Here is a 27,036-nt window from a genome sequence, read left to right as displayed (position 1 = left end):
AATGATACCTCTTCTTTGTAAATATGAAAAAAATACTTTGACCATGATATATTTGTATTACATATTAGCTATATATATAGCAAAGAATGTTCCATCATGGGTAGGAAAAAGATATCCCCTTCAATCCTAGAAGTACAGGACTACTGAATCATTTCATTAAAGAACACTGCTCAGCAGCTGAGTGTTTTTTGAAAACCACCAATTTTAGAGTAATATAAATCTTTGAAACCCCTCGACAAATGACCCTTACTGAAGCCAGGTATGAAGGCATTGCTTTTTGTCTTTGGCTGTGATTTCAAAGGTCTGCCTTAATGATTTCTGTTATTACTCTCATTAGCATGGACTTAATGCCACTTGAATTCTTTGGGTTGGCATTAAAGTGGTACTAAAATGGTTTAGAATCATAGTGCTAAGATATGCAGAACCTGTAGGAGTATTTTCTTCATGGCCAGTCCAAAACAGTATCTTTCACAGCTGTTTTAAACCTTTTCTTACTGCTAAATGTTTTACTTTGGTAAACAATGGGTCAAGTGTTCACCTTCAGGAGACAAATATTCTGTAGCACGTTAAAAAATACTTATCTTGAAAAGTAAGGCTCTTTGTTCTGGATGCCATGTTTTCTCCTAGCTACCAGCTTTCTTTGTTCTCCAGCCAAGCTTCTTGGGAGAGTGGTCTACCCCCGTCTACCCGTCTGCTGCTCCCCTGGAGCCAAGCTTCTACCCCCACTACTGCAGAGACTGCTTTAGGGTCACCCAGCACCTGTTGTTGCCAAATCTGATGGACTCCTCTTGATTTTCATGTCACTTGACCTTTCAGCAATGTTTCCTCCGTTAGACACTTTCCTTGATTGGTATCTAAGACACCAGAGTCTTTTGATTTTCTTCTTGTCCTCAAACCATCCATTCTCAAGTTTCTGCCAGATGCATCTCTTCCATCTCCTCTCTACATGTTGAACGTGAGGGCTTTTGTCTCAGCTGGCTTTTCTTCTCATTCTATAGTCATCCACGGCCATGGTTCCAAGACATCAACATGCCAGTGATGTCTGAATGTTTATTTCTAGAGCCATGTATACAGCCACATATTTAACATATTGCACAGGCGTGTTTACTAGGCGTCTCAAAGTTAACACAAAAAACTGAGCAGTTAATTTTCTACCACCCCTTGGTCCACAAATCTGCTCCTCTTCCAACATTTCCCATCTAATCGGGTGCTCACACCAAAAATTTAGGACTCATCCTCAACATCTCACTCTCTTAATTACCATACCAAATGCACCATGAGTTCAATTTTATCTTCAAATTGAACTCAAATTAGTCCATCTCTCTCTATCTTCACTGTCCCCATACTAGTCTAGAGTATTGTCATCTCTAGCCTGGAATCCTTCTAAAACAGCCTTGTAACTGGTCTTCCCATTTCCACTTCTGTCTTCCATCCACCCGTTTCCCACACAGTGGTGAAATCAGATCAAGTCACATGCTCAGTACCCTTAACTGTTTTCCACTCTATTTAGCGTGACAGCAACATTCCTCAACATGACTCAAGGGCCAGTGTGACCTGGCTCCAGCTCATCTCTCCAGTCTTGTCTCTTGTTGTTCTGCTGCTATATAAAATCTTCTTGGTGTATAATTTCTTTTGTTATATTATTAAAGATGTATTGACAAAGTGAAATGCTTAGTGTTTTCCTTAAATATGGAGATGGCTCAAATCTCTGGAATTTCACTGAATTCACAACTTGGAAAAGCAAGGCATCGACAAGTATCCTGTCAGTTATGCCTCCAGAGGAAGCATTAGTTTCCTCATAATCATTAAATAGAAATTTATTATTTCAATAGTGTGTAGCTCTAACATAGTAGCTGATACACAGTAAATATTCAATATTTGTAAGTTATTTGAATGGATGTTGCAGCAAAAGAAAAGATCCTACCATATTTTGAGAGATATCCAGAGACAGAGAAATCCTGCATTGTGTGCTGTATCTGAGTAGCTGGAGAAAACCCCCGGTTAGGGACAAAGCTCTAAGGGGTTAACACGCTATTGGTGACTTCTGTAAGCACATTTTCCATTAATGATTACATCTGGTACAGGCTCCCTCCTGTTGTAATCTGAAGAACAGAAAAGTCATTAGAAAGGGGACTATGGAGAGAAAAGGAGGCTATGCATGTATACAGTAGTTGCTTAAAGCTCTGTCAGGGTGGGTTGGTATAACATATCGGAAAATTCTCAAATGCAATATATGAAAATCTAGGGATTCTGGCCTCAACTCAGCCTAGGACAGTCAGAGAAATTTCTTCTCAGGAAAGAGTAACTAAAACCTCATAAACTAAAATTTTACAATTTTAGGCAATATTGCAAAGGAAATACAGGGATATGTAGACTATGATTGCAAATATCTACCACTGTACATGTGAGTAAGCAACATATAAACATGAAACTTTGTGGAGGCAATCATGAGATTTTCTCCTTTAAACCTTTCTTTAATGTTGCTGCATTGCCTTTTCAGTGGCAATACCCCACCCAAATCAAAGTCTAATCCTAAGACTCCATTTCAATCTATATGATTCTAGATTTAATGCAAGCTCTTTTTATTTTTAAATCACTTGGTTTTATAGATCATGAAGACTTAAAATTTTAATTCACAATTATTTACACATCATTTGCTCCTCCTATAATCTATTATTTTATTTGGCAAACTCAGAGCATCTCAGCTCCTGCCTGTGTTAGATTTACTAGGAAGCATCCTATAAAAATGGAGATATCTGGGTCCCTGCCTCAGAGATTGTGATTCAGAAGGTCTGAGGTAGGAGGAACCAATTTTGAAATTTCCTACATGTTTCTGATATGTAACCTGGTTTGGAAAGAACAGTGCTAAATGGTAATGCCCAGTGAATTTATCTAAAAGGAACTCCTAGACAGATAGAAACATCCATGGAGGATGAAACGCATATCTATTACCCTATAAAGGAGACACTGGCTTTGTATTAGCATTAATACTTATATCCCCTTGTATGAGGTTTGCAATTTTCTAAAGCCCTTTCACATCCTCCTGCAAAGCACCTTATCTTTCTGGCCTCACTTTGCATTTTTTTTTGCAAAAAATAAGGACACTGGGACTAAATTACTTTGTTCTGCCTAATAAGAAATGTGTGCCTGGTAAAGAATAGGCACACAAGAAATGTTTGTTGAATGAATGAATGCATGCATGGCTATCTCACAAAAATCATGCAGCATGTATTAGTGTGGCATTAACAGATTTTTGAAAATCAGTACTATACCTAGTATACTTAGGCTCAGAGAAGTTAAGTAACAAAGTTAGTAATGGGTTTCAGACTAAATTTTCCGACTCCTCATTTGGTGATCTTTCTTTTCGCATTCTTACCAAAATCTGTTGATTAGACTGTGTTGGGTGAAGGGAGGTCCACCTGCTATGTTTTGTATTCATACCACTACCAATGAATGACAAACTGCTGTATATGTATAATGGCATGTAAGCTGTTACCTTCTTCTTTAACCTCTGTCTACAGTAGAGGCAGTAATTCCAGAGGCTTGATATGTATGTCCATAAGTAATAAATCTGTGTGAGTTATATCTGTGTCCTTGCAGATTTACAGCTGTAAGTTTTAATTCATCTCTGACAACACATTTACATAAATTACAGCAACATAGTAACAATGCCATATGCTGGGATGTTTGCCCAGAGAAATTCAAGAGGCATAAGGGAACCAGCATTCTTATTTCTACAAAGGGTCACTCTCAGTATATCTATAAGAAAGCAGCATTTAATTGGTGTGCTGGGCATTCTACAGATGTTTTGTTGCTCTGAACATTCCTTTGAAAGTAAACTGTTTTCAATGCCTTTCCCCATATTAATGAATATTCTAGATTAAGCTGTAACTTAAGGAAAAGCAGAATTACTTAAATAGTTAAACATTCAAAAGAATAACTACAAATTATTTCTAAGCACATATAGGCATATGTCTTTTTATCTCACTTTACTTTACTGGACTACACAGATACTGCATATTTTACAAATCAAGGTTGTGGCAACCCTGAGCTGAGCAAGTCTATTGGCCCATTTTTCCAACAGCATTTGCTCACTTAATGTCTCTGTGTCTCATTTTGGTAATTCTAACAGTATTTCAGACTTACTTATTGTTATTATATTTGTTTTGGTGTCTGTGATTGGTGATCTTTGATGTTACCATTGTAACTGTTTTGGGGCACCACAAACCGTGCCTGTATAAGACAGTGGACTTCAACGATAAATGTTGTATGTGTTCTCACTGCCCCACCCTCTCCCTCTCATCAAGCCTCCCTATTCCCTGAGACACAACAGCATTGAAATTAGGCCAGTTCATAACTCTATAATGGCTTCTAAGTGTTCAAGTGAAATGAAGACTTGCAACCTCTCTTTAAATCAAAAGCTAGAATGATTAAGTTTAATGGGAGGCATGTCAAAAGCTGAGATAGGCCAAGAGCTAGGTCTCTAGCACCAAACACTTAGCCAAGTTGTGAATACAAAGGAAAAATTCTTGAAGGAAACTAAAAGTGCTACTCTAGGGAACATGTGAATGATAAGAAAGTGAAACAGCCTTATTGCTGATATGGAGACAGTTTTAGTGGTCTGGATACAAGTCCAAGCCAGCTGTAACATTCCCTTAAGCCAAAGCCCAATCCAGAGTAAGGTCCTATCTCTCTTCAGTTCTAGGAAGGCTGAGAGGTAAGGAGGCTGCAGAAGAAAAGTCTGGAGCTAGCAGAGGTGGGTTCATGAGGTTTAAAGAAAGAAGCCACCTCCATGACATAACCTACACCATCATTTATTGAACACCTAAAATATAACAGTCTTGAAACTAAGTATCTTCCATACCTTAGTTCAATTAATCTTCAAGACCTAAAATTATTCCCATTTATAGGTAAGGAAACTGGTTTAAAGAGGGCCAGTGACTTGTTCAAGGTCCCAAAGACGGGAGGTGGAAGGGCAGATTCCCAAGCCCAGATCTGCTCTAAAGTCTCTATCACCAACCCAATTTTGCTATTTATCATAACTTACAACACTTCAGGGAAAGTGTCATCAAATTCACTTAGGGAGGGAAAGATTGGACCCCTTCCTCAGGCCAATCCCCTGTGCTCAGGGAAGGTGACAGCTTTGCACTCTCTCAGGAGTGAATTCAACTAGTCAGTCATGAAAATTCCATTCTCTGTACCAGCAAGAGGTTTAAAAATGGGTATGTGATGTGATTTGGGTCCACTGAGACATGAGAACAGGCTTCCTCAGACAATGTAATTGCTTTAAAAACTTCTCTGCCTCTGGATGGTATTCTTTGCAGAGGGTGCTGCTCGGTGGCAGCCATCCTGTACCCTGAGGGGGTCCAGGCTGAGACCCACACACTGGATACAGGAAACAGATGGAAAGACAGCGGTTTCCAAACGGGACCACTGAGCTCTCCTGTCACCAAATACCTCTGGATGTTCTGTTATATGAAATAATAAACTCTTTAATTTCAACCCTCTCTGTGGCTTATATTACTTTATAGATGAAATATCCTGTTAAATCTTCCCAACGATTCCACAGCTTTTTGCTTTTGAAATTCTCTAGGCCTAAACTAAATGTTTCTTTTTACATGACTACATTCTCTACCAGTTCATACACAGCTCATCCTTTTTTTCCCATATTTTTCAGAAACTGTTGCTTTTACTTTTTCATTATGGAATTAGTTTATATTTCAACTTTAGTGTATGTACTTAAAGAACTGTGTGTCGAGGCTTATCATAACCTACTTGTTCCATATCACGCATCCTAATCTTTTTCTTCACTCAGCTGATATCATTCATGCTCTGATCAACTGTCGCCTGGATTGCCACCAAAGCCTCAAAGAGCAAAACATCTTCAGTTCATCTCCTGCAGTTCTGACCTTCCAAATGGAGTATCTGACCCTGTGGTCCCCTGCTTAAAACTCTTCAAGTGGTTTCTCTGAATGTACCTCTAGGTATTCAGTATAATATTGATTTATGCTCTTCAAACACTTTTTAAATCAGTCACTAGCATTTAAAAATTGGAAGACTTAAAAAAAAACAACACCCACCCAGATTTTCAGTATATCTTGAAAAATCAGAAGATTAGGCAACACTAGGCCCACAATCCCACATGGCACCAGCTGATAGGATCTGAGACATGGCGCCTCCCTTTACATGGGGCAGGGGCTCCCCAGTCTGCCACAGTGCCACCTCTTCCAATTCTATCCCGTACCCTCAAGTAGAATATCAGCTGGCATTTTAATGAAGGCTTATGTGTTGTTTTACACAGAGTATCATTAAAAAGAAAGGTAACTATTTCTTGGATGGTGCTATCAAAAATGGAGAAATGAAAGATGAGCCAAGAGGGCTCACCTTATTTTACTAATTGATGCCACCGGCTGGGTCTCTGTAGGCATCTGAGTCTCTTACTGCTGACCTTGAGACACCAAACAGGACTTCACCTTCCTAACTGCCAGGCTTTATCTCTCGCTTCCACTGCCACACTTCCACACTCCTTTGCAACCTTTGCTCCCAGCATAGCAAAAAGCACCTTCCATTTCCTGAAATGCACCATAAGCCAACTAACGTCTCTGTGCTTTTGCTGATGCTTCATCCGCGGAAGTTTTCTTCCTCTGCGTGCGCCTCCAGAGCACCTACTCAGGACTCAGCTGGAGCATCACCTTCTCTGTGAACGTTTCCTCGTCCTTGCCTCCCGGGTCCTCAGGACTCACCCTTTCCTGTGTGGCCTGTCACACTCTGTGCGACACTGTAACTTTACTGCACTTACTTGTTTCATCTTTGCCATCCCCTGCTGGATTAACAACCCTCTGGCTGTGCCCTTCTGCATTCAGAGTGCCATGCAACTACTTCTAGGCATCATGCTTTGGAGGTATTCTAACAGAATCTCTCATTACCTATTTCCTTTCCACTGACTGTTGAGGTCAGCCAATACTCTATCCTGTCTATGAAGTATCTTGACTGATGCCCATGGTATGAGGAGTGCCAGTGATTATCAGGCACACTTGTACTGCCCCCACCTAGATTGACCAGAGCTACTGTGCTTGTGAATGCAAATATCACGTGAAATTATAAAATAAGAGAGGGGACATGGCTTTAGAATGATGTATACATACACACACTCATGAAATTAGGTGTGAGACAACTGTGAAACATTGGGGAGGCATAAACATCTGGGATGATATACGTCTATGTGTAATCTATACAGATAATCCTTCAATTTCTCAATCTACTTATAGAAACAGAAGACAGTAGAGTTTAGGAACAAAATATTCTGGAACTAAAACCAATGGACCAATTATAGAAAGAAAAGGCCTTGGTCTCATATCTTAAATGTTTAAGATGTATATCATTTTACACGATTCTACACTTGGGAAACATTTCTCATTAACTGAGCAACTTGCAGGGCTCACTGTGCTAGATCCAAGGGCTTTTATGGTACCCGTGTATCTGCTTCCTCCCCCACAAGATGTAAGCCCCATCAGGAGCCCTATCTGAGATACAAGCTACCCAAATTTTGACAACAAGTTCCTTTAAATTACCACCAACATCCCTCTAGAAACTACCATAAATTATAAGTCTCATAAACTATAGGACTCATGTCCTCATTACATATGTTTTAATTATGATTCATAATTATTGAATGACTACTACATGCCAGGCCTCGTTCTCAGTACCTTATATATTATAAGTGGATATAAAGAATCCAAGGCAGTGAATCCAGAATGAATTCAATGTACTGTGCCATTCCTACCCAATGTTTTCTAATTTTATGGACTAAATACATATGGAATATATAGAATATATATTTAGACGTTTATACTTTCTTTTTTTTTATGTCTTGAGAGGAAAAAGAATGGCTAGGAAGGGAATAAAATGGCATTCAGAAATGTAGGTAAAATGTGAATTTTGAGAATCAAAATAAAAATTTTAGTCTACTTAATGTTTTTGCAAGGATGTTGAAATGCTTGTAATAACTGCTGGGTTTGTAAACAGCAGAACTCTCTGCCTCGTGTATTTATAATTAGAGAAATTACCAAGAATCCTGAATACCACCACTTAAAGTATAACATGGATGTAAGAAATACTCAGTGATGATGCAGTAAATCAATAACAGAAAAATACTCCCCTAAATAGTCAGTTGAAAATACTATTCAGAACACTTTTTAACTCTCAGAATAAACTGATGGTTTAATTTCAAGCACCCGTTTCTCTTTCTAGAGGTTCTTCTTTACATAGCATTTCACTTTTAAAACAGGAAGCTTGTTGAGTAATTCTTCAACACAGAATCAGGAAGCCATTGTTTTCTCCAACCATTCATCTTATTCCCACCCTGATGCCATATTTCTGGTTGTTGCTCCAGAATGTCATAGGGAGCACCTGCCTTAAAACCAGCTCTTGAAAGGAGCAGGAAGAAAATTCCTAAAATGTCACTGTCTGACTAAGTACTATAGTCAATTCTCACTGCAATTTTTGCAATCATCATGTAAGTGCCCTTGATGTATAAGCATTATAGACTTCTGCTCAGTGAAAACTGTGCCCGAAGCTTCAAAACTCTGCCTTAAAGAAACATCAATCTTACTGTCCACCAGATCCCGAAGGTCCATTGCTCCTCCTAATTGGAAGTCAAATCTTTGTTATTTTTATGGAGAAGAACACACTGTTCTCCAAACTTCTGTTAATATAGGTGTGTTTGCTGGCATTTCTGTTGGGTCTTGAATACTAGCTCTCTTTTGATATGGAGTAGCCTTAGAGTACTCAGCAGAGTTACATGCATTATAGAAAATTACACTCGTTTACTTTTATTAGAATGCTTTAAATCCCATGCTGAAAACATTTTCATATCTTGCTCTCTTTTTCTTAAAAATATTATTTGTGGCAGCATTCAGTTATTTCTTTAACACTTTGCTAACACTATGCAATTTTATTTACAAAACCTATGTTACTGACTTAGCATTGAATAAGTCATGGAAAAGAGGAGTCTCTACTTATCCATTGGAATAACTGTTTTTCACATTAAGACTTCTGCAAGTCCCAGAGTACTGCTAATTTGAAAACTTTTGTAACATGAGCCATTCACATTAACAGGGAAAGCAGCTCTCAGGTTTTGATAAGCAGGCCTCCCCTACGCTTTCTTGCTCCTCTGTGCTTTGCAGATGTCCTACCTTCTGCTGGAGCAATGCTCCCTGTCCTTCCCCTTCCTTGCCTAACTCCTAAGTGTTATGCATGGCTCAGTTCGGATGTCGTCTCCTTTAGAGCCCTTCCAGATCATTCTCCCTAGACTCCTGAGCAACTCCGGGCTAATGTTCCTCCCATGTTCTCCCAAAACACTCTAGGCTGCCCTGCTGGAGAGGATGATCACAGTATTTCAGCTATGGGTTTAGGTGTCTTTCATAGCAGATTATAAATTCTTTGAGAGTAGGAACAGTTCATATTTAGTTTTTGATCTCTTGCATATAATATGGTGTCTGGCACAGAGAAGAGCCATCATCAAAGTTTTTAGCTTTATTTTTTAATAAATGAATGAGTGATAACTCATGAATAAATGAATAAACAGGCTTTTGTCTAAGATTAAAAAATATAAAGAAGGCAAAAATAGACCAACTGTGAGGTTTCATTTTCAGGAGAATAACTGTAGGTGAAGAGTCATTCTGTTATCCACAGGAATATTAGGGAAGGTGTGAAGAAACGGATGCCCATAAATGGTGGGAAAATAGGTTCAGAGCATTCTGGCAATCAAATGCACAAATCTTTTGACTTAGCACTGTACATCCAGGAATTTACCCTAAAAAAAATCTGATAGGCATAAAAAGTTATATAAATAAAGCTATTCAATGTAGCACTGCTTATAATGGTGGGAAATTGTGGGGGTAGGTGCTTAAATGTTAATCAACAGAGGACTGGTTAATGAATTCTCTTACATCTGTGTATTGGAATATTATGTAGTTATTCAAACAGATTAAAATAGCCCTTCAAACATAATATGGCCAATACCTAAGTCCTGAGCTTCATCTCTATTCCTAGCCTGCTCTTCTCCCAACCGTTAATGGCAATCCATTTGGCTGCTCATGACTCAGACCTATGGATCTTCCTTGAATTCTTCTCTTTCTCTCACCACTGCTTCCCCCTTAGCTCCCCTACCATGCACACTACATTTAAACAATCACCAAGATCTGATGGCTCTGCTTCCAAAATATATCCTTTATCCATCCACTTCTCTCCATCTTTACTGTAACAATCCTGGTCCAGCTCAGCACCCAGAAATTTTTAAAAATAAAAATGGATCAAAACATTTCCTGTTTTTAGGATAGAAAGACATGTATTCAAAGATGTTTACTGCAGCCTTATTTGTAGTAACACAAAGCTGGACTTCACTTGAATATTTCACTAGCAGAAAAAGTTTTATGGAATATTTTTTATTATAAAAAGCACCTATTTGATCAATTGCTTTTGATCTTGAAGTCTAGCTATGATATGCCAGTAAGATTTTTTCTTGAAGTTGAAGGGTAGTGTGTTTATTATGATTCCAAATTTGTGAAAGAACAAAAGCCTTCCAAAACAAAACAAACAAAAAATAATTAAAAAAAAACAGATCACATAATTTGCCTGCTTAAAATTCTCTATTGGCATCCCATCTCCCTACAATAAAATCTGAGAGCCCAACACTGGCCTGCATGCTCAGATCACTGCCTTCCTGCCTAACTCCACTTGCTCGCAAAATGAATGCCCTTCACGCTTGCCTGTTTCCTGCCCCCCAAATTTTCCCACCTTAGTCTCTGTGCTAACTGCTCCTTGAACTCACAGTGTCCTTCTTCTAGATGGTTGCACAGTTTCCGGTTAAAAGCCACCCCCTAAATGTGCTCACCCTGAGCCCCTGATCTAAAGAAGGCACCCAGTCACCCCATTGTATTGTCACACCACCACCTGACATTTCCTTGTCTAGTTTCTTGTTTGTCTCCTGTCACCATAATAGGAGCTCCTTGAGGACAGGATCCAGGCCTGCTTTATGTACAGGCAATAGTAGGCACTCATTACACACTTGCTATTATTGAATGAAATACATGGTCTCACAGGGAGAGATAATAAGCAAAAATAACAACAGACTGCAGAAAACATATTATATGGGAAGGAGGGAGAGAATAATATTATTTGTATAACACAGAAATGAGACTCAAACGATGTACAAGAAACAGCTAAGTAGGAAAATTAACTCTAAGGGACAGGTTACAGTGGACTTTAACTTTCCACTTTAAATATTTTATATTGCTTGAGGCTTTTTTTTTTAATGCTCATTTTAATGAGCATGAATTATATTTATAATCTGAACAAGCAATCAATATATTTCATTTTGGGAAAAAGTATAATGCCAGAGAAAAAGGCAGGCTGACGTCCTCCTTCACCAGTGGCGACACATTTTCCTCTTTCCTTGTTCTCACATAAATTCTAATCATTATATCCAGACTTCTTATGGAGAGGGTGGAAATTACACAGATTACTCAATTTTAACTGACCAGGTATCAGTAGATCACTATTACCCAAGAAAACAAAATACTTTTGTTGGAAAAAACACAATTATTACAGGAAGCTTCATGTTAGCAAAAAGAAGAAATTGAATCGGGCACTGGCTATAGCCTGCCAGATCAAGAGATGGAGCAGAATGGAAAAAAATTAGACTGATTCCAAATCTAAAAAAAACAGGTAACAACAAATCTTATAATTATAATTTTCTTTTGAGTTATAAAAGCAGCCACCTATGCAGCATGTGATTTACATAAAAAAAAAGGCAAGTTTAAACATAAACTAGACTGGGTTTCAACAGAGATAGTAATGAAGGGATAAATAATAATATGTGATATGCCCATGATAGAGAAGGGCGGCGTTCACAATGCTCCCTGTTTAGAGAAAAACTACGAAGAAAATTATGCTAACAAATGAGACACTGAAAATTAACAATACTAATAAAAAGGCTAAATTACTGACCTAATCTTTTTATCTTTAAAAAGGATGCTGAAGAAAACATATGCTGACAATTATACAGTAATAAAGTCCTTGAAAAAAACCCTGTGGTGATTAATTAAAGTAAGATTTTGAATATATGCAAACAGATGGGAATACTATATTTAAAAATCAGTCTAAAAATTACTTTACTCAGAAAGATTCTAGCACAGCAGTAAATTAAAAGTAATATTTGTAATAATTTCAAAAAGTCACTTAAAAATATCAGCAGAACAACAGATTAGTGCTATGCAAAAATCATGATAGATGAAAGAACAATTATTAAATGTGGATGGATTACAAGTCAGTAGTCTTGAAATCTGCTAATTAGTTGGTTTGATGTTCTATTCATTCCACTTTTAAGATTAATTAAATAGTCTTGGAAAAAAAAGAGCAATAAAATAAGTCAGAGGAAAGAAATTACAACAGATCCCACTGGAATGAAGTTGTATACACAGCAGCAGGAGGGAAAGAATGGCTGATTATGCCTTATTAAACAATTCTGAAATAATAATTATGATGGCTAACATTTTTAAGCATTTACAATTGGTTGACTGCTCTCTCTTTATATATATATATTTATTTATTTATTCATTCTTTTAATCTGTACCACACAATGTTATCAGGGTTATTGCGTCCATTTCATAGATGAATAAACTGAAGCACGGCAAATTTAAGCACCTTGCTCTCAGCCACAAAGCTATAAGGGCTAAGCAAAGATTCAAACCCAAGGCAGAATCTGTTCCACTACTACCTTTTCTAGTAAGTAGGAGGAAACAACTTGCTAATTGAATTGAATATTAAGTGTGGGATATTACAAATACCATCAAAGAGATAAATGCTAGATACTGAGTCAGAAATAGAGATACAAGTAAAGAATTTGACAGTCATATAACTTACAAAGGTATGTAAGGCATTTAAAGGAAGGTCAAAAATAAATTCAGTAGAAACATTAATGAAAGCAGAGTCAATGTTCATTATTTGAATGTGGATTATCCTCAGCATTTTTGTTCACCAGGGGTGCTAAACCTATGAGTATATAATAACTGTATATATTCAGTGAGGTCACACAGTTCAATATAATCTAAAGACAAATATAATTGGAAAGGGGCATTTCTTATAATCTTCACTGTGCTTACAACAAATCATCCAACAGAAATTTCTGAATGCCCCCCATGTAACCCGGGAGAGGACCAAGACAGGGGAAAACGGAGGATGGTGTCACTGAATGAAATGTAGCTCAAAGGAGGAGGGGATTATGCATGATGATCAAAGCCAGAAGCTCAAAAGGCCCTGAACAGTCAAGGGCCTAATTAGGTTGTTAGTTGAGGAAAAGGCAGATTCCAGGTATACTACTAGGGAAAGTTAACTGAACTGAGTGACTGGATAAGGGTAGGGAAAGGAGAAGCAGGATGGACTATGGTGTCATTATATAATTGCACCATTAACAGAAAAAGGTAGGTTAGGAAAAGATGCTGGTGGAAAGTAGGCTTGGAGAGATTTTCCAATACATTGAATTTGAGACAATGACAAGATATCTAGACGGAAATGTCTGGCAGATAGTAAAGAGCCATATGGCTAAAGTTTAGGCTGGCCTGGCCATAGAGTCCTGAGTATTCTCACCTGCTCAGAGGGAAGAGTTGAGGTCAGTTATAATGTATGGATTTGTAGCCAAAGTGAGGAGAAAGAACAGATGAGCAAAGAAACCTGTACTCTGAGTGGTGGAGTAATAAGAATTAACATTATGGCACCCCAAGAAATGAAAAAGTCCAGTTCAGGATACAGTAAAATGAAAATCAAGACAGGTCACAGTGCTATGGAAGTCAAGGGAAAATACAACTTGAGAGAGAGAGAAGTCAGTTCTGTGGAACCATGCCTAGGGGTCCGGGGAGCCCTTGCTAATGGTGTGGTAAGAGAACCCCGGTGATGTCTGAGTGTGTGCTTTCAGTCACTCTGTCAAGGTGGAAGCTAGAAGGCGTGGGGCAGAGGGGTGCCACAGATCACTCTCTCATTCACTACACATAACGGGGAGGGAAAGAAGTAGAATGGTACCTACAGAAAGGATTATAAAATGCAGTTTTTAGAGGTGCCAGTAAAGGTGTTTACCATGAAGCTCATGTATATATATATATATATATATATATATATATACACACACACACATAATTTTACATACATACATATGCACAGTCCTCTAATTTTGTTTTCTGAAGTAAAAGTCCCCAAAACTATATATGCTCCAAGCCCTATGGAACCTTAATGAATGAAGCAGAAATAGATGCTCTCCACAAGCTAATTTAAGTCTCATTTTCAAAATTACTTCGCTGTTGAGGACAAATGGGAATGAGGGAAGAGAAGTTTGAGAGGAAAACAATGAGGCAATCTTCCTCACATTCCAAAAGCACTTTAAGGTAATTGGTGCTTTTCTGATTTTCCTCATTAGTTTAGTTAGATGCCTAGCAGATGCCCATATATAACAACATGACTGTGCCAGTCAGTGAAGGCTTGCTGGCTGAAGAATGAAGGTAAGCCAGGCTCAACACCAGTGTGACAGACAGATCAAGGCTCACAGACTGGTGACAATGGATTGACAGAGTTCAGAGCTACTTTCACTTCAATACCACTGAATTAGCAAAGGAGCAGGGCCGAGGATATTCAGGAGGTCAGGGCACAGTAAGTGGGCAAAGTACCCTGTGGCATCCCCCTTTCCTCATGGAGGTGGCATGTGAAGTTCAAGGCATTCATCCCATGTAGAGCAAGGAATCTGAGGCTAGAAGAGTCCACCCCGCAGGCTTACCACTTTTATTAGTGTCAGGCTGTGTGATGGGGCACACGTTAGCACCGCAGAATGTATCCTCTGCTCTCTAAGGGATTATAGCTAGACCTCAGTTGCCACAGTTATCTACATGTAATCAGTCTTCTCTTCTATTTTTCCTTCATTATCTGGCAGAAATATGGTCAGGGTCTGCTACAGAAATATAGGCATATCTTCCATAAGTAAGAGGTTCTCTATGCTGTTTCTGAAGAGATATCCTATTCTACGTGCCAAGCCCAAGAAAATATGGGTCTTCAACAAAGTCCTTCAAGTAACTTATAATTTTTAGTGACATTCCTTAAATAATTTAAGATACAGATAAGACTTCAGACATACTTTGTCTCATACCTCACTGCCTTTTTTGGTCACACTAGGTCAAAAAGTGAGAAAATAAAAGTCTATATTTATCTAGCAAATCAGATACCTCCAAGTGACACGGCACAAACTTCATGAGGGAAATGAGCTATCATGAGCCTAAGAGACTCTTGCACAGACTAGCAGTAATTTATTACAAAGAATGCATTCAAAAGCACTGGAGAATTAGTGAGATAGAATACCAAGTCCGCCAAACCAAAGACAAATATTGCTAGAGGGAGGACTTTCATTGCTGATTTAACCAAACACATACCTGTAGCTCTAAGGATTCATGGAACTTAATTAATCTGCTTATCAAGTACACTGCCTACCAACAAAACTTAAGTACTTCATAAGGCGTTACATTTTTTTTTACTTAAATTGTTAATATTTCAAAAATTTTGGTATCATTATTATAAAATCACATGGGCAACACTGTGGTTACTAGATTCCCCCCATTACCAAGTCCCCCCCCACATACCCCGTTACTACAGTCACTGTCCATCAGCATAGTAAGATGCTATAGAGTCACTACTTGTCTTCTCTGGGCTATACTGCCTTCCCCGTGCCCCTGTCTACATTATGTGTGCTAATTGGTGTTACATTTTTTTTTAATTAAGCAAAATCTCAGTCAGGTACATTTCTCATTTGCTAGCAGTTGCCAAGTGAAAACAGAGTCAGTCGCACAGCAGGATTTGAACTATTGAACTGCATCGAAGTTTCTGATTTCCATAATCAGTACAGATCCGGCCTAACACAACAGGCAAGAGCTGCCTTATAAAGGGAAATCTACACATGGCCTAAGGCAGTGCTGCAGAGCTTTTCCACCGAAGTGCTCCTACCTGACAAGTGTGAACTGGCTCTGAAAGTCTACGTACCCTGATGTCTCAAGTTTAATCTTTAAAATTCTCTAAAATTAATGTAATTGAATTACAATGTAATGTATTTCTAAGTTCATTTTAATATAACTATACCCACTACTTGCTGAATACTAACTACTTGGCAGGTACTGTACTAATAACTTTATATACATTATCTTATTTACTTCTCACAATAACAGGCATTATTTTGTCACCATTTTACAGTGAGGAAACTTCAGCTCAAAGTAGTCCAAAAGCTTTCACAAGGTTATGAAATTCTGAAGTGGTAGGATGGGATTCAAGCCACATGACTTTCTAATTATTCTTCTCCAATATATCATCCTATACTGTTTGAATCACTTGTTAGTGAAATTAGTTAACTCTTCTTCCACACTCATCTAAGTCAGGGGCCAGCAAACCTTTTCTGTAAAGGGACATATAGTAAATACTTAAGGCTTTGCAGACCGCATATGGTCTTCGACAGCCACATCAACTCAATCCTTGCAATGTGAGAGCAGCCGTAGACAATCCTTAAACAAATGAGTGTGGCTATGTTCCAGGAAAACTTTATTTACTGAAATAGGCAGGAGGCAGATTTGGGCAATAGTTTTGTGAACCCTTGATATAAGCATAATTCATGTTCCAGACAGCCCTATTTATCCTGTGGCTTTGCATAATCTTCTATTCTAGTTGGGGAAGAACAGATGGAAAGAAAACTGATTTAAAAAAGAAAAAAAGAAACCAATATCCAAAGGGAAGGGAAGGGATTTAATTTTTCTATTCTGTCTTTTACCAAGCAATCTAATAAACAATGACAGGGAGCCTGCATGCTCCTTCCTCCACTTCGTCAGATGGTTCTCTGCTTCCAGCGGGTCCATGGGTATTCTCCCGGCTTCGGGTATCCTGGACAGGCCACAGCAGGTCTTCCCATCAGTTCTCACTCTCCCCGTTTAGGTGGTTCTGCCTCATCTTTCTGCCTAACTGGAACTCTACCACTAAAGTCCAGTGAGTTTACTAATTATTCCTTCTGCATTTTTTATGTCATATCTCTGTCTTTGCTCGTGTTAGGAGAACTGTCCCACTCTCAGTGGTAACTGACTCCAGTAGCTAACTCACGATACGCTTTACTGCATTCCTGGTTCAAAATCTCTAGTCCTTTGATTCACCTCTAAAACTTCATTACTAAACATGCCAGCTATACTTGTGTATTCTGCTTCAACTGTTGACTCATTTATTTCAAATACGACCACAACTAATACCATAAATGAATAAAGAGAATCCCAGAAGAGAGTACTGTCACCAGATATAACTGGTAACTGGAGAAAGCAGTTAAGATAGATTTTGGAGATTTAGCTTTGTTTTCATGTTCTGAATGATGAAAGGAAAGGATAACCTTCACTTTCATACAGAACTGGAAGGTAAAGCTTATTCAATCATGGAACAATGATAATTTGGAGAATCAAAATCAAGAAGCTGATTTTGGTAGAGGACACCTCACATCTGTGGATTCCCCATACATATGGAATTAAACTTTGTTTTTTTTCTCCTGTTTAAAAAAAAAAAAGAAGCTTAAGTAGAAAAAACTCATGGGGACACTAAATGTCTAAATGTATTAAAATAGTGTACAGAAAATGAAATGGAATATGAATGACATTACAAATTCCAGTTTAGAATGTCTCTGATTATCTCAAGTAATTTAATTCAAGAGAATAAGATACTCAGATTATTCCTGTTTTCTGCATGTTACCAAGATCTTCCCTGAGATACTTAGGAGGAAGAAAACTGTAAAGAAATGTGTATTTCAGGCCAGTGTGCCACTTTCTCATTAATTCTTGACTGTTGTTCCTCCCTCACTTCTCTTTCAGTCACTTCACTGGGCTCACAGAGCCTCACTTTTCTCTCTGCTGGTGGCAAGTGTGCCCTGTCCGACAACAAGAGCCCTCTCCATGATTCCCGCACTTCAGTTTTAAGTAAGTTTGAAAAGGTCCCCTTGTTCTTTTTTTTTGTCTTTACCTTGCAGAGGTTTGTGGTTTATTTCTCTCAAGTCTGCTAATAATAATACACTCCAGTTTTTAAAAACTGTCTTACTAAAAGAGACATTCAAAATGCTATCTGAAGAATCAGTCTTTCTTAGAAGAGAATATTATAAACAACATTTTACCTAATTTTTAAACAAGAACTCAGTTGTTTCATAGGTAACACCTATGAGGAGTTAATGCCTTAGAAGTCACACAAACAAAATCCGATAGTTACATGCATATGGGGAATGGTGCACACTCCATGCACTTTCAGGAAATGCACAATTTGTGTATCAGATTCTCTGAGAAGGCCTGCATTAAGAAACGTGTTTGACATGTAGATGGTATTCCCTAAATCTGTCTGACTCCTGAAACTATTACCCCCAAACACCTGTTACCATTTCTTAGAAATATACCATGGAAAGCAGCCAGGGAAGCTTTCAGAGAATTAATTAATAGTTGATTAAATTTAAGAGAGTTAAAAATTGTAGCCAAATCCTTATGAATTTCTTCATATTCCTCCTGAAAATTCCTAATGCAGTTGAATATACCAGTCTAATATTGTTGAATGTAATTCCTAATATGGTTGAATATATCAGCAATGATAAATGTTACAATGAAACATAAGAAGTCATGACCTGGAACTACTTATCAATGAGCACTGCAGCCACCACGGGCATGGCTGAGCCCAGCCCTGGCTCTGGCATTGACCGACAGTGTGGCTGTAGGATAGAGATTTAAAGTCTTGGAGCTTTGATGCACTTATATCTAAAGTGGGGCTAGACTTGCCTTATCTATCCAACTGGCACAGTTTGAGAATCAAGTGATCAAGATCAAAATCAAAATCAAGAAGAACTTTTCATAAATAATAAAGCATTCTAAAAGTAAAAAAAGTAATATATAATTTCAAAAAAAGCACCAGTTTCCTTTTCAAAGAGCCACACTAAATGCTATTGCGATTTCTTCTTTTCTTGAATGCTGACTAGGACATTGCCTTATAATTGCTGAATATCTCATTTTGCTAAGAAAGTTAATTTTTGTTTAGCTGTTAATCATAATAATTATCATCAAACATTTTTCAGAAAACACATGACAAAAGTCAGAAAATCAGAAAATTTGGTTAAAAGGAAAGATGTATTGTAAAGTAGTTTGTGGGCAGCACCATCCTATTCTGGGCTCCATTATGAACCCATCTGCAGCCGCCTTCGTTCCCAGTGAATAAAGACAGTAGGGCTCTATATTCTTTGAGTCCTTCATTAAACTATTGATCCCTTTAGAATTATCCATAATGTTCCAGCAGCTCAGCACGTCAACTGGAGAAGTGCTAGTCTCTCACTCCTTTCAATAACACCCACACTTTATGGAGAGGAAGTCCCAATGATTTATTTACCTGACATTTTCCAGTTCGGATGTCGTACAGGGCCACTGAACCATGGCGAGCTCCAACTGCTATTCTGTGATTCCGTTCATAATAGCTGACCATGTAGAACCTGCATTGAACATTTTAACAACAAGAACAAAAAAAGCGGGTGAGATGACCTGCTAATGGAAGTAGACAGCAACACATTTCAAAGATTAAAGCCAGATCTGATGGACATTTTAAAATAAATATGTCTATCCTTAATATATTAGGATTTAAAAAAATGTTTCACTTCCATAATTACTAATATCAACTAAAAGAAAAATGATGGAGAATACCACTCAGACCTGTGAATAATTATTTTCAATAGAAAACAACTTTATAATTACAAACACTTTTGATTTTGAAAGTAGAAAAAGGATCAAATACAAAAAAGATTAAATATGAAAACTCAGTTTTGCTACAGTGACTATTATGCAAATGCTTCTATTTGCACAGAAATGGAAAAGATGAAAAGGTTGATATATTTAACTTAATTATGTTCTCATGGTATAGTATTAAGGAATGAAACATACTTCCCAGCAGAATAATCATAAAAAAGCTATATAAATGTTATGCTTAAGTTCTTATTAACAGTTTAGAGTGAAATTTATCCACCAAAAATAAGTTATCTGGCAAATTCTTAAGACTTTCTATATCAGTTTGTTTAAACGATAGCTGCCACTATAGATTGTATAAATAAGCTTATTTGGCATTAGATGAAAATGGGATTTAGGGAGGATAAAGATTATAGATGTTGATTTCTTATTTTTCTTTTTTCTAGATTAACTTTCATGGCTGGGTTAATTATTTGAATTCCTGATCTATGCATTGTCATAATCATATCACAGTCATATAGCTAGAACCTGGGAAGCTAAGAATAAAAATTATAGTGGAGTAAATAAGGTATGGTTTTATATCACCAGAGAGTTTTGAATGTACCTTTCCATTACCTAGTCCTGTTGTCTGTGTGAGTTGCCCAGATGAATAAAAGGCCTACCCTAAATATTTAGGAGGATATTGTGTCAATTCCACTACACATTCCTTGCCTTTTTTCTCTTTGGTTCCACACTACCAACCTATCATTTTGGCTACTATCTTTTTAAATATGGGAAGGGCATAATAACAGAAAAATATTTCTCTAATGCTTTCTTGAGATTGAGTAAAAAGCTACCAGGGCATGGGACTATGCTTCTGAAATTCTGGTAGGACAGGCTGACAGAGAAAGACAAGATTTGAAAGTGAGCATTCTGAAAGCAGGGGCATTCTGAAAAAGGCATTTTGGCACTAGGAGATATTATGACATTGATATGTATCTCATAAATCTGGAAGACAAGCTACTAAGTTTTTCAACTTTTTGTTTGTTACTTATAACCAAGTAGTGGATTCAACAGTACTTTTGTCCCATCACTAAGACTAACTTGGTGACACAATTCCTTCCTCTTTCGCGGAAGGTGACTGTTTCATTTTTAGTCACATGGAAGACACTACTTCAGGACGTCCTGCTGGGTTTGTGTGCAGGTAGGGACTGTCCTCTTTGTATCCGTAAGGGAAAGGAGGCAATGAAGGCCGCTGGCACATATGAAGCTTCTGCACTATTGTGTGGTTTGTAAAATGTTTGCTTTTCAAAGCTTTTCCTGTCTAAAGCATCATATTATTCCTCCTTTGTAGAGAAGGTAAGAATCAGCACTCAAAATCTAACGTGCTTACTCTCAAAAATAAAAATGATTTAGAAGAGTTTAAAAACATTTACTATTTTGTTATTCAATAAAGACAGTGGTCTAATTATATTAGGTATCATTATATTTACATCTGTATACCTATACTCACATAAGCACACACAATTTATATCCTATCAGAACAACATGGAATATAGTATCTAACAAATGTTTTAACAAATATTTATTTGTTGTGCAGGTTAATAGCCACAGGAAACAAAAACTTTCAGAGGTACTTTTAAAATCTATTATTAAACTTTGCACAGATACAATAGCTACATTGCAAAATCCTGCAAAACATGATATAGTCACCCCTCAAAATAATCCTCTTCAGAACAAACCAGTGGTAAAATACATTTATGTCAACAAAATTTTACTTCAACTAGAATCTAAAAAGTTTTTGTCACACTGACCATTTTCTATGCTCTGGATATAAAACTCATTCTTCTATATCATCTACAAACACCATTATTTCTGAGAGAAAATTGATCAAATCTATTCTTGGTATCAAATCTTTAGTCTGCCTGAAAAGACCATATATTTATTACAAGTCTGCATTTTTCATTCTTTGCGATTTACTCCTAGACTAATATTCCAAACAATATCTTAGAGAATTCTGGACAGTGAAAGTCTTATGGAATGTTTTTATATTTGGATTTCTTGTTAAAGTTTTTATTCCCTTAGCAGCATCTCTTTCAACAGAAGGAATACATGGTATGTATGCAGTCACTTCACAAGTATCCACTCTGGGGACTGGCAGTAGTGAACCTCCCTCTACTAAGGGTTTCCAGGGCTCACCATACCCCTAGACTACTCTTCTGGAACCAGTTCTGCAATGGAGGTAGGGGTCGGGGGATAATGGTGATGTCACTTTTCCCCACCCCCAAAAGTATCAATGGATTGATTATAGTTTTTAAGACTATTGTAGTCTTGACCTGGTCCCATATGAAAGTCTTGAATTCTTCCATAATTGGGGGAGGACGATTTCTGAGTAAGGATTCGGAGGGCTGAGCCTTCTGGAAACGCAACTCAGTCTGCAGTTCACATGATAACATGCAACTGGGGCAGCATTTTTTGGGTAACAACCTGGTAAGAATCGTTTCATTATATTCAAATTACAACAATGGTTCCCCTGTACTCCACCCACCTCATCTCTAAGTCAGGGAGAATCTTACCACTCAAGTATGTGTAAGAATAAAGTGGAATTGAGTAATGTTGCAAAATGTATTTCTTTCTGGGACTAGGGGGGTTATCATCCACAAATATAGTCACTGATGTCTACACTTCATTATTGCCCACATGCAGCCAGAGTGATCTTTTCAACCATAAATCAAACCACTTCTGTCTTACGTTCACAACTGTCCTTTACGACATGATCTGGCCCTACTATCTCTTAGGCTTCATTTTCTCTCCCCTTTGCTCACTCTGCTCTAGTCATACTTTCTTGAACGTGCTAAGAGTGTTCCCACTTTGGAACCTGAACACTTGCTGTTCCCTCTGCTTGAGAATCTCTGCCTGACATCTCCATGGCTCATGCCCTCACTTCAATTAGGTTTCTGCTCCAAGGTTATCTTGACAAAGGAGCCCTTTATGGGCCATTCTATTTAATACAGCAGCCTTTCCTCCATGGCTTTTTAGTCCAATATCCTACTTTTTCTGTATTGTATTTAGCATCTCTGAGATATTATATATATTTTTATTTATTGCTTATTTCCCTCCATCATACCAGTCAGAATGGCAACTATGCAAAATACAAGAAATAACAAGTGTTGGCGAGGTTGTGGGGAAAAAGTAACCCTCAGACACTGTTGGTCAGAATGTGAATTGGCACAGCCACTATGGAAAGCAGTGTGAAGGTTTCTTTAAAAACTAAATATAGAAATAGCATATGATCTAGTAACTCCAATTCCAAGAATTTACCCATAGAAAATAAAATCTCTGATTTGTAAAGACATATGCACCCCTATGTTTATTGCCACATTATTCACAATAGCTAAGATAGGGAGCAACCCAAGTGTCCATCAGTAAGTGAATAGATAAAGAAGATGTGGTACATATATGTAATAGAATATTACTCAGCCATAAAAAAGAATGAAATCTTGCCATTTGTGACAACATGGATGGACCTAGTGGGTATTAATGCTAAGTGAAATAAGTCAGACAGAGAAAGACAGAGAGCATGATTTCACTTACATGTGGAACCAAAAAAGCAAAACAGATGAACAAACAACACAGAAATAAACTCATAAACACAGAGAATAGACTGGTGGTTGCCACAGGAGAGGTGGGGAATGGGTGATATAGGTGAAGGGGATAAAGAGGTACTAAAGAAATTATTCTAAGAATTTGCCAGATATTTCTATCACTACACATAAATTTCACTGAACATGGTATTATTACACAAAACATAATTAAAAGAAATCATCACTTTTTAATCATCATTAAGTACTGGAATGGGTCATTTTATTTCTCCAAAGCCACATTGTGACTTCAACTGTTTAGGAGTAACTCACAATGGAGTGTCACTCACCTCACCATGGGGTGGCTTATAATGTGAAACACAAATGTGAACTGAGTCCACTTTGGTGCAAGATCCTGGAGCGGATCACTTTGTTTGAGAGTTTGCCAAGCACTGAATAGCTGAGTCTCTAAGTAACCCTGGTGCTCTCTATTCTCTCCTTTGAGTTAGTGACCTATTTGATCTTTATTAAAATAGCCCTCAAATAAGAGAAAATTTGTGTGAAATTTAAAAGTCAATTTGGAAAAACATAGGAAAAGGAAACATGTACCTCTCAGCAGAAATACAATTTGAGACAAAGAAAGGCACCCTTAAAAATCACTTTGTTAACTATGACTTGGTAATCTGCAATGATCTCAGAATAAGTTTTCACTGTACCTCATATCCTTGAGCATTAAAATGCGACAAGAAACACTCTTCAATTAATCCAAAATTAATCTCTACCTTAACATGAAACCACCTAAAATCTAAAAATACATGGAACAGAATGTATTCAGGCGGCATTTTATAGAACATGTTCATACACCCCACCCAGAACTCCAGGTCTCCAGGCTGCTAATGTGTTTGAAAGATTCAGAGATATGAAATAGTATGGAATAATTATAATTATTTACAATGCACTAACTACAACTACTTGTGGGTAACATTCACTGAGTAGTGCATCAGGTACTGTCCTAAGTACTTGTATATGTATTTTCATAAGTAACTAAAGTAGCAATTTTTATTGAGTTGCTATTAGAAATTTTTGATGTTGCTTTAAAATGGATGACCCACTTTTAACTCTTCATTAAAAAGGTATTAAGGCAATACATACTTGTAAAAAAACTCAAATACCATCAATACATTATATAGTAAAAGCCAAGCCTTCCCTTTCCTAGACCCTCACCAAGGGTTTATGTTGTTCACAATTTGGTGGACCGTCTAGAGCTTTTTCTAATTTTTATTACAAAAATGTTATCATATTACATATATTATTCTGCAACTACCTTGTCTTCCCTCCATACTTCATGGAACACCCTTCCAAGTCAATAGACATGACCCCATGTCATTCCTCACACCTGCATTGTACTCCTGTGTATGTACATTCCATTATTTGTTCATTTTCTGACAGACATTTAAGTTATATTGTACAAGGATCATTGTATACCCAGGTGAGTATTTCTGTAGGACAGATTTCCCCAAAACAAGATGCTGGATTGCAACATACACACATTTAAAATTTTGACAGGCAATGTCAAATTAACTTCAATTCCCACTAAAAGTAAAGGAATGGCCCCATTGATATTATCCAACTTTCTACCTCTTTTTTCCAACATGAGGAAAATATGGTATCACATTTTTGTTTTAATTTGCATGAAATAACTTTTGAGATTGACTCATTTGGTTACACTGTAGGATATGCATGCAGGTTTCTTTATTAATATAATAAAAAATTATTTGAAATCTATTGGTTACACTGGATGAGGAGTGAGACTCCTCAATATCTGTGATTGGTTCCCAACCACCCATGGAAAAGATCTGAGCCCTAAACACAAACAAACTTTAATCCAAGTTCTTTAGGAAAGAGTGGTAGACCTTCTGTAGTGGAGCAAAGTACAGGTCACTCTGACCACGAGAGGTGCCAGGGGCAACACTGACCCGATCCTCTTCCTGGCAAGTAACGAGATACCAAGGAGCTCTTCTGAGGGCCACCGTGTGAGGAGTCAGGATCTAAGATTCGGGAGTAGGTCCTCACAGCACCGGTCAGCAGCCCTCAGAAATGCCACATTTGCAATCAAGGGGGAACACTTTGTAAAGGAGGAGGCTGTAAAGGAGGAGGCATTTTATAGAACATGTTCATACACCCCACTCAGAACTCCAGGTCTCCAGGCTGCTAATGTGTTTGAAAGATTCAGAGACATGAAAGTGGCTTTGGCAAAGGCATCAGCTCAAGGGAGCTATACTTGTTTTGGGAGGTGTGAGTAGTGGAGGGTGGAGAATTATTTTCAGGAGGTGATGCTTCCTTCCAGTGGAGGGTACCAGTTCAAAAGACAAAAAGGAAAAATCCCTCATTCTGGGATGATGATGGACACTGGGGAATTCCATTTGAGAGTCACGATTTCCCATTCAGTGTCCTGCACCCCATAGAGAGTCAGTAGACACTTCCTGAATAACACTGTTGAGTATTTAATAGGTGAATGACTTTGCTTCTGAAAAAACTCCCTATAGGCACACTCGAGCAGAGGTGTTAAAAGGAGAACTGGAAACACTCCTAGGCTGTACAGGGAGCAGAAGGAGCAGAATTTCTGCAAGGGAAGATACCACACCTGTTAAGGCTGTATTGTGTGACGGCTGAGAAACAGGTCCCATCGCCTGCCTCTGCCACTTATCAGTTGTGGGCAAGTATGCCTGTTTCCTCATGTGGAAAATGGGAACAAAATAATGGTACCTACCATGATTGTTGTGAGGATTAACCAAGCTAATCACATGTAAAGTACTTAGAACAGTGCCTGGCACATAATAAGCACTTAGTATGGTACGTAAAGTAAGTACATGAAAACTTTAATGACTATCACACTCATCATCGTCATCATCATTTGCACCTCTGAATAGACACCACAGAAAGAATACATAAGGCGTAGCTAATTTGCTGTTTTCCTAGGGCATGATAATAAGTAGGGCAAATGAATGCCTAAAAATATTTTTAACTTGCTTATTCTTAAATACTTGTGATTGGCAAATGTGACCTGATAATAACTGCAAATTATTTTAGTTTCAACTTAAAGTTGCTAATACAAATAATACTGATTTCGGTTTGAAACTCCTCTATATCATTTCAAACAGTCTGAAAATTAAATATTCTTTCCATTATACAGTGAAATGGAATATTCCTGGAAGGCTTAGAGGTTTTTTTTTTTTTAAATTATGAATTTTAATATTGAAAGACATCCATCTTTTGGGAAGTTTTTATGAGCAGGGAACGGACTAGGATGGTTATAGAGGGATTTCTACTCATGCATGACAAGTAGAGGAAGAACACCTAAATTATTTATTATAAAAAGTATGTTATAATAAAAAGTATATTATAAAAAAATAAAATGACAAAATGTGTATTATAAAATATACTTTATATTTTATAATAACTACTTTATAAAATAACTCTTTTATAAAAACTATGTTATAAAATAACTAAGTTAGGAATTTTACTGGAAGTTAGTATAGAACCTGTTTTATAGCCCATATATCCCATTTGGAATAAGAACAAACCGAAGGTCTAAAGGAGTTTTGTGAAAGTGAGCTCACACGCTGTCCTGACGCAGACAGTGTTCATCTCCTTACTGGAGTTCAAGC

The 27,036-nt window shown here is 37.5% G+C and overlaps 1 protein-coding gene across 4 annotated transcripts in view; it reads right to left on the bottom strand.

Annotated features, from left to right (window-relative positions):
• The window catches only part of WDR7 (WD repeat domain 7), a 354,103-nt gene that overhangs the window by 44,407 nt on the left and 282,660 nt on the right, over positions 1-27,036 (bottom strand). For all 4 annotated transcript variants that reach the window (XM_073213119.1, XM_073213120.1, XM_073213121.1 and 1 more), the window contains one exon: positions 19,462-19,561. In XM_073213119.1, the coding sequence (XP_073069220.1) occupies positions 19,462-19,561 (100 nt within the window). The remainder of the gene's footprint in view (positions 1-19,461; positions 19,562-27,036) is intronic.

Source organism: Manis javanica, chromosome 9 (assembly GCF_040802235.1).
Source record: "Manis javanica isolate MJ-LG chromosome 9, MJ_LKY, whole genome shotgun sequence".
Lineage (NCBI taxonomy): Eukaryota > Metazoa > Chordata > Mammalia > Pholidota > Manidae > Manis > Manis javanica.
Note: the sequence above shows the minus strand (reverse complement) of the source record. Positions and strands in the feature narration are given on the sequence as shown.